General features: G+C 40.5%; 1 protein-coding gene across 2 annotated transcripts; it reads right to left on the bottom strand.

Moving 5' to 3' along the window:
- Positions 1-425: 425 nt before the first annotated feature.
- Positions 426-8,243, bottom strand: sparc (secreted protein, acidic, cysteine-rich (osteonectin)). 2 transcript variants are annotated; one of them, XM_028460368.1, is made up of 10 exons: positions 8,157-8,243; positions 5,765-5,830; positions 5,334-5,384; positions 3,362-3,470; positions 3,141-3,262; positions 2,545-2,665; positions 2,305-2,438; positions 2,094-2,242; positions 787-935; positions 426-707 (listed from the first exon to the last, which is right to left on the bottom strand). In XM_028460368.1, exons 2-10 carry the CDS (start codon positions 5,819-5,821, stop codon positions 679-681), a joined length of 921 nt encoding a protein of 306 aa, XP_028316169.1. In that variant the 5' UTR covers positions 5,822-5,830; positions 8,157-8,243; the 3' UTR covers positions 426-678. The 2 variants fall into 2 exon arrangements, with proteins under 2 accessions (XP_028316169.1, XP_028316168.1); XM_028460367.1 differs by lacking the exon at positions 8,157-8,243 and adding an exon at positions 5,920-6,075.
- Between the last annotated feature and the right edge of the window lie 1,084 nt (positions 8,244-9,327).

The raw sequence follows: 9,327 nt of genomic DNA, 5'->3' as shown, positions 1-9,327 counted from the left end.
CCTGGCAGGGAGTTCCATGCAACCATTGCCCTTTAACGGAACATTCTCTGTGTTTGATTAAAGCGACAGACACGTGTCAACTCTCACCAGAATGTGGTGTGGAGAACTGATGCACATCACTAAAAAAAGTCAACTTACTGTAAAGGATTTTAGGTGTTTATGTAATGATCATATTCCTAATAGATCTAATGCGTGTGTGTGTGTGTGAGGATAAAGACGATCAACGTGTGTTTCTCAGTGATGTACGTCTTCTGCTGTGAAACATGTGCTTAGTGCAGGAACGTTCACAGACGTGTTCAAACAGCAGCTGCTGAACTCTGAAGCTCCCTGAAGTGGATTTCATCAACCTGTACGAACCTGACTTTGTCTGCTGAAGACATTCTGTGTCCGTCTGACGACCATGAATGGGACAAAAGAGGCGTGGCTGTGATGTCAGTCACACAGAGTCTTTATTTATCTGCAGAAACGTGAGGAACGTCTGAGCGCGTGCGGGAAAAGCCCACATTTTGTTCCATTTCAACCCCAACATAACATTTACACCAACGCAACGCTTTAGTGGTACAGGAGGAAGGTTACAGTTTAAAGAGCCAGAGAAGAAGAAGAAGGAGGAGGAGGAGGAGGAGGAGGAGGAGGAGGAGGAGGAGGAGGATGGCAGGTAGCAACCACGCCGTCTCTAACTCAGATCATCAGCTCTTTGTCCACGTCCTCTGAAACACACACAGACACACACACAGTGATCAGCAGCAGCTCTACTCTACTCTGAGCTCCTCCCCATCTCACACTCACGCTCTTTGATGCCGAAGCAAGCAGCCCACTCCTCCAGAGCGATGTACTTATCGCTGTCAGCGTCGCACATCTCAAAGAAACGAGTGGTGCAGTGCTCCATGGGAATGAGGGGGGCACGCAGGGGGGCCAGCTCTGTGTGGGTCAGATACCTGGGGACAGGGGGGCGTGGCTTATCATCCTCAGAAAAACGTCAGACATTTTCCCACTTTTAAGAAATTTCTAGCACTTATAAACCCTTTCCACCACTTTTCCACCTACTGTCACATATGTTGATTGTCATTTTCAACCTCTTTTTAGCATATTTCATGCTTATTTTTTGCCAATTTAACCACATGAATCACGATTTGTCATGCCCATTATTTGCCAGTTTAAAATAATTGTTCTAATATTGACACTTTGAAACCACACATGGTGCCACGGGTGGGCCTGGGCCCACGCATTTTATTCAAAGCCCACCCAGGTGCTGTTCATCCAATAACAAGCCCAAGAAAAGCTTTGAGTGAAAGGCTTTCAGCTAATCAGCGGCTTACATCCCACATGAACTCGTTCAATGCACCTCAGAACTCTGGGTTTATCCTTCCTCTAAATATCATTTGTTTGACGTCTCATAACAATAATAGTACCAGTGCAGAGCCACATGTTGGTGGTAAAACAGTGATTAAAAGTCTTTTAATGGTAACAACTTTAGGAATATTCACTACGTTCACTACTTACCGCTGCTGTAACACAGTAATGCAGGCTTTTTTGTTGCTGTTTTTATGATTTTAAAATGCATTAAAAATGATTGTATTTTATTTTAACTTGTTTTGGCTTATTTTAACTGGCCCATCCAGTTTTCTGGGGGCCCACCCACAATCCTGGTGCCGCTACAGTGTTTGAACCCTTTTTTACCAATTTTTACTGTCCTTTTTTGTCAACTCTAATTTGCAACTTTTTACCAATTTCTGTGGTTTTTAAAATCTCATTTTAACACCTTTTCCACCATTTTTGGTCACTTTGAACCCATTTTATTAGTGATTAAAACCAGGATTTCCATCTTTAAGATGACTATAATAATAATAATAAACATTCCTGGATAACAGTGGATATTATTCAGATGAATAAATAAATGTGGTTATCACAGATTCATAGAACAATGGACCATCATTTTACTGACTTTATGGATGGACCCCAAAAATATCTCCCCTTTATTCCCCCTTATAGATGGTCCTGTTTCAGGTGCAGTGGGGTCCTTGGTCTCTGGAACCTGTATTTTCTAGGTCGCTGGCTGAAAAGGTTGAGATATGATGGGGTGCTGGGGTACGTACCCGTCCCCGGGGTGCTGGTCCAGCTGGCTGAACTGCCAGTGCACGGGGAAGATGTACATATTGTAGTTCTTCTTGAAGTCGTGGGCGAGCAGATCCAGGGAGTGTTCTCCTGCCTGGAGACGCTTCTCGTTCTCAAAGATCTTCTTCACCTGCAGACACACGGACGCATCACGTGATGGCCTACGGACCAATGGCGTCACTCTGAACCCACCCTCAGCTTCTGCTTCTCACTCAGCAGGTTGTTGTCCTGGTCACGCTCGTACAGAGTGACCAGAACGTTCTTCAGCCAGTCCCTCATACGCAGTGGGAACTCACTCAGCTCACTGTCCCCACACGGCTCGATGACTGAGGACACAGAGACACTCTTTACGTGAAAGGGTTAACATCAGGTGAAGGGATTAGCTATCATGTGTACGGGTTAACTATCAGTCAGTGTGTCCTGGGGTCTTACATTTGCAGGGTCCGATGTAATCCAGGTGCAGCTTGCGTCCTTTCTTGGTTCCTTCCAGGCTGCACTTTGTAGCGTGGAAATGACATTGAGTCTCGTACGTCTTATTATCAGTGCCACACACCTGAGAGAAAGGGGGTGGAGTTAGAGAGGGGGAGGGGCTTTAACTTTTCACTGTGTGATTGGATGACCGCAAGAACGTGACACTCCAAGCAAACACTGATGAAAGTTATATTAGATGGTTGGATGTTGGATGGATGAAAGATGGATGGTGTTGGATAATGGTTTGATGATGGTTGGATGGTGTAGGGATAATGGTTGGATGATGGATTGATGATTTATAAATAACGATTGGATGATGGTTTCAATGCTACTTGGATGATGGATGGATGATAGTTGGATTGTGGTTGGATGGTGTAGGTATAATGGTTGGATGATGTATGAATAATAGTTGGATGACAGTTGGATGATGTTTTATAATGGATAGATGTTTTATGGTGAATGGATGGTGGTTGGATGATGGATAGATGTTTTAAGATGGATGGGTGATTGTTGGATGATAAATGTATGACGGTTGGATGAGAGAGGGATGGACATACGTGCTCAAACTCTCCTTCGGGGGCGAGGCAGCTGCTGGGGTCCTGACACACACACATGGGGGTGTTGTCCTCGTCGATCTCACACACTTTACCTTTTTTACAGTGAAAGTCCAGGCAGGGGTCTGTGGACGGACATAGGATATAGATATAGATATAGATATAGATATAGACAGGACAACCACAGGACAGTGTGTCTCAGTGTGTGTGTGTGTGTGTCTCACTCTCTGTGGGGACCTCCTCCTCCACTTCCTCCATGTCCTCGACCACCTCGATGGCCTCGTCAAATGCTGCAACCTCCACCTGTACGGGGTTAGCACCAACCTCGGCCTCCTGTGGGTCAGAGGTCAGAGCACGGGTGTGAAGAAGAAGGTCTTGGTTTGGTTCGTGACTTGTATTAACTGGAGACTATCACAATAAAAGCACACTTCAGATGGAGCTCTGCATTCATGGGACTTTTGGAACACATGTGGCGAATGCGATCTGTAACTCTTTGAAACTTGTATTTCATGTAATACCACAATAAACCACCAGTTGTCGGTGGTACCAAATGATAGACCATCTAATCGGAGGCCAGCTTCATAAAGACAATTTTTTATATATATATTTGCATAACTGTGACTTATAAGTCATATACAGTGTGTTTTATAACTTATAATTTATTAATAAGACACACATTTGTAAGACACGTTGTTTGCCTACCAAACCACCTCCAAAAACACAGAAGAAGAGGAAACTACCATAAAAAAAAATCAGAAGAAGAGGAACTGGGGAAACTGACACTCAGTACATGCACTGAATCTGTGTACTGTTGGTTATTTCATTTCAAAACCAAATACAATTAGATAATAAATAAATAACAAACAAATAAATGGTGTGGTTATTTTGTTAAACTAATTTAAAACCAAAACAGAAATACAGAAAAATCAAAAACCAGAAAAGCAGCGGTTTTTTGTGGTGTAATGAATCTACTGGTGCTCCTTGTCCTCGTTTCTTGTGATCAACTTCCATGTGTGTTGACGGCTGCTGTTAGTGGCTCGCGGTATTATAACGTGGTAAAGAAAAACATTTTTACTGCTCTCAAAAAAAGCTGCAATTGTTTTTGCAAAAGTGTCAAATTGTACACGTTCTAACATCTATTGTTCCTCCAGCCTCTTATTTAGATACTATTTGGACCATAACACCACAAAACTGAACTAAAACGTGAGCATCTTGTTACTGAAATTAATGAAAAAACAGGAGCAGGACCAGAAAACTGCTGAATCATCTTTAACAGTCCTATGGTGTGAGGAGACCTGGTCCTGGACCTGAGGAGGGAAACCAGGCGCAGCAGACTTCAGTTCTTGCTCTAATTTCACCGTAAATATCCAAATATCTCACAAACAGAATAAATGCTGATTATCCAGTTATATGACTTATAAGTTATAAAAAAGAATATATATTTTTGTTAGTTTTTTTGGTAAAGTGTATTATGAAGTTGGCCTCTGATTGGAGGGTCTGTCACTTAGTATCAGTGACACCAGTTTCAAGTTTAAAAAAGTTACAGATCGTATTCGCCAGATGTGTCCCGGTTCAATGACACACACATACTGATGTTAATACACACACACACGTATCAAGGTACGCACACACAAATAGTTTTGTTACAATAAAGGCCCCATATTACAACCCTAACCAGCTGCTGCAAGCGTTTTTTTTCTTTATATTAATCTAATCATGAACAGAAATTATTAATTATAACCCAATTAATTATTCATTCCATTACTAATTAAATATTTTCCATATTTGTATTAGTAACAAATATCACTTTATAATATATTATTCTGTTTTATTTGGCATATATTATTAGTTTTTTGCCTAATAAATAGTTTCTTGAATGTTTAATATTTTGACTATTATTCAGCATCGTTTGATTAGTAGTTTCTTTTATTGTTGTTTCCATGGAAACAAACAGGATGTTTGTGTTCTTTCCTGGTCTCTGAACATTCCAGTGATTCCACAGCTGTTTCCCCATCGGAGCGTTAGGGATGTTCTCACAGGAACTTTTTCTCATGCTTTAACGTCTCAGGGTTTTTACAGCAGCTGGTGTTTGTCAGACCTAAGGAATGCTGCTGTGCTTTTATTGTGAAAGGGACACGTTGGAGTTCATAAAGAAAACAGACGTTATAGATACAGGAGTTTAACATCTGCACTAACCTCAGGCCCCGCCTCCACCACTGGGTCCACCACCAACACCTCCTCCTCCGTCTGACACACACACACACACACACACACACACACACACACACACACACACACACACACACAAGTTATATTTACACGTTTAAACAGCCTCAGAAACCATAAAACCAGCCTTTCATTAAAAACTCTAAAAACAATCTGACTTCTCAAAAGTACATCGTGTCATCATCACATTATTCAAGCAAATATTCCTCTCTGTGCTTCAAGTTTTTACAAAAAAATCAAACTAGAACATTTGGACAATAGTAGCATTTTTGGACATTGACTGTTTCCTACAGACAGGGGTAGAGAAGTGGAAAGGAAGGCTGCGTCTCACACACACACACACACACACACACACACACACACACACACACACACACACACACACACACACACACACTTACAGGAGCCGTCATGCCACGGCTGACGAGGCAAAGCAGGAAGACAATCCACATCTTCATCTTCAGAATCTGTAACACAACAACAACACAACAACTTTAACAAGAACAACACACCATAAGATCTTCACTGACCTCCAACTAAAGCTCCTTCAACAAACCTTCATTAAAGACCTTCACAGACCTCTGAGAGCTTCTCCACAACAAACGTGCACAACTATGTGTTCAGTCTGAGGATCTCCAGCTCTGGACCATGAGAGATCTCAAAGATCTATTTGTGTGTGTGTGTGTGTGTGTGTGTGTAGTCTACTGAGCATGTGAGGAGATGATCAGGGCGATGATCAGAGGACGTGTTTAGACATGGACACAAAGATCTGCTGCAGCTTTACAGTGTTTGAGCTTCTGTTGCAGGTTTGAACAGGTTCACACGTTCATCACCTCCATCAGCATCTCCTCACAGACACACACTAGGAACCAGGAACCGCTTCAATGTCACAAACAGATCAATCACTTCAAACTATCATTTATGATTAAAATACTAAAACTAATTGGAACAGATTGCGTCCAACCTGAGTCTACCTTGGGAGTTAATGGGTGGTGACCTGTATAAAGAGTATAAACTAATATAAACCAAAATAAAATATTAAGGTTGCATTTATTCAGACAACTTTTTTGAGGAAATTTACTTTGATGAAAACACATATAAAGACACATCAAAGCGATCAGTTGATGCCTCTGGGGAAGACTGACAGTTGGCAGTCGAAACATGTCAGGAGATCAAAGTAAATTTCAGAAGTGAATTTTCCTGAAAAAAAGTTTTTTGAATAAATGAAATGTTAACATATTTTAAAAAGAAGACAAAATGAAGATGTTGGAATTATAAACCGACTTTTATCCAAAGTGACGTAGAACATGACCACACACACATTGTCATGGTTTGTTTTATTTCTTATTTTCCTTTGAAGAAAAGGTCACACCCACACCTCTGTGTATCCTCCCACCTCTATAATAACCTGGAAAAACGCTTCTCTTCATAAACACGCACAGACACACAATTACAGACACACACACACTCACTCCCACCGTCAGTTTACAGACTTTGGTTTTTGTGAAACACACACTTAGACCAAACACGTCATTTACAGTGTGTGTGTGTGTGTGCTAACCCTAACACACAGCTGCCGAGTGGTTACCGTGGCAACCTGCATTCCTCTACAGTGGGTGGGGTGATGGAGCCTTTGAGGCTCCGCCCACTGATGTGGATGTGGCAGCACAGTGTGTGTGACAGACCATAATAGGCTGAAAGTCCCCGTACTGTATGTGTGTGTGTAAATAACATGTAATGGATGTGGTCAGGTGACCTATTCATCACAGCACTGACAGTAGGTGGCGCTCTCACATATTTCATCCATATTATATCATTAATATAAAAGATTACACGATACCACATTATTTCTGTTATTAATGTAATATAATATAATTGTTTTTTATATATTGTGCTTTTATTTTGAAGGAGACACGTAAGTAAAACCTTAGTCTAACAGCAGGGGGCAGGACTACTCAGTCTTTATATTAAAACCTTCGCTTATCACATTCTTTCTGTTATAATGTAATATATTACAATTTCTGCTTTTATTTTGAAGGAGATAGATGTAAGTAAAACCATTAACAATGGGCAAGATTACTTACACTTTTTTGATCTTTATATTGAACCCTTCGCTTCTTTTGTTTTGAGTTTCTGCATTAAACATCTATCGCTGATGGAAAAACATTTGTCTCCACCTGCTCCACAACACGTCGACACAGCGGTGTCCAACATGCGATATTAACACTGCCCCCTGGTGGCAGAGCAAAGCACTGACAGCTCAACAATGTAACCAACTTCTAACTCCTGTAGTGTTACATTAATTAACTTTATAAAAGTGTCAAATAAATCAGCAAAGTATAAAAAACAATGTAAGTGAAGCTTATTGGAGATTTTCTGTCTGATTTCAAAGTAAAACTCTGACTCAGGTGTTTTTCACTTTAACATTTAAAGTAAATTAAGTTTTTGTTTTTTTAAGTTATAGTCAAATTTCAGAGTAAAGCTCTGGTCGAGGTGAGTTCAGATTAAAGTTGGGTTAGATTAAGTCTATTTTCTGTAGTAAAGGCTTGGTTCGTATTAAGTTTTCTGTTGGATTTCAAAGCTAAAGACTTTGGTGAATGAACATCATTGTTTAAATGGATCAGAGTGAACACAAAGCTCTCTGTGTGCACAAATCACAGCTTCACGACAACAATTCAAACACTTCCACTGAGTTTAAAGAGCTGAGTCTAATGAAGTGGAGTAACGTTTGAGTTTTAATAAAGTTTAAATAAAGTTTAGTGAGGCTGTGGGAGCAGAGAACAAAGATCTTACCTTCAGTCTGCAAAGTAAAGCAGCGAGTCAGAGCCCAGCAGAGAAGTTTCTGACACACACACACACACACACACACACACACACACACACACACACACACACACACACACACACACACACACACACACACACACACACACACACACACACACACACACACACACACACACACTTTTTCCAGTGGGACATCCCAGTTTGGAGCATTATTTAGTGGGAGGAGCTGGAGGAGCAGAAACTGGAGCACAAAGAGCTGAAGGAGACACTCTCTCATACTCAGATTACAGTTACAGGTACTGAGACAATGACGGTTTGGTTCCAACAGGGGGCGCCACTGAAAAACAGCTCCTACAGAAACGTATAATTGTACTTTATTACTTTATTACTCCCATAATGCAAACATACTGTAATATTTGACCATGGCTGTGTTGTACAATTTGTACTAACTTACTACTCATACTAAGTGTGACGTCTAAATGAGTATGTAGTGCGTTCACATTAGATCGTATGAAAAGAATAAAAAAGTAAAAAATACCTGGATATATACTGTATGGTGACATTTTTTAATTAGGCACGGTGGGCACACTATTCTCAACCGTCCCATGATGCATTGGGAGCAGAATATAAAATGGTCCTGGGACCAGTATCATGTACGAGTTTGCATCGTACTGAGATTGTATATCTGCATATATGCGCATGCGTGCACTACTAATACTAATAATTCATATCTGTTTAGTGAACGGACATGTGTTTTATTTTTTATTGGATTATGTTAGAGTTAGAGTTATAATCTCACATCCCCTTTTCTTGTATTCCATTTTTTATTTTTTATTTTAACTCCTTTGTAAATAGGGCTCTTATTTTGAAGTAAAAAGGAAGTTTCCTCTGTAGCACAATGAAGGGTCTCTGAAAATGTGTGAAATGTGTGAATGAAATGTGTCTATGTGAGTTTTATGGATCAAATGAGCACATGTTGATATTCTACTTGGTCACTTTCTCAGTGTGAACAAGGTTTTTAATGCTGTTGGTTTCAGATGCATCTTGGGAAACTTAGGAAGTATACTTCAGTGGGAATGCTCACCATCCTAACCATACAACAGTATTTTGTAGACAGTATATACATTGTATATATATTGAGTTTGTAGTGTATAGTACGTTAGTGGGACATTTACAA

Source organism: Gouania willdenowi, chromosome 10, assembly GCF_900634775.1.
Source record: "Gouania willdenowi chromosome 10, fGouWil2.1, whole genome shotgun sequence".
Taxonomy (NCBI): domain Eukaryota; kingdom Metazoa; phylum Chordata; class Actinopteri; order Blenniiformes; family Gobiesocidae; genus Gouania; species Gouania willdenowi.
This window is presented reverse-complemented; position numbering and strand designations above follow the sequence as displayed.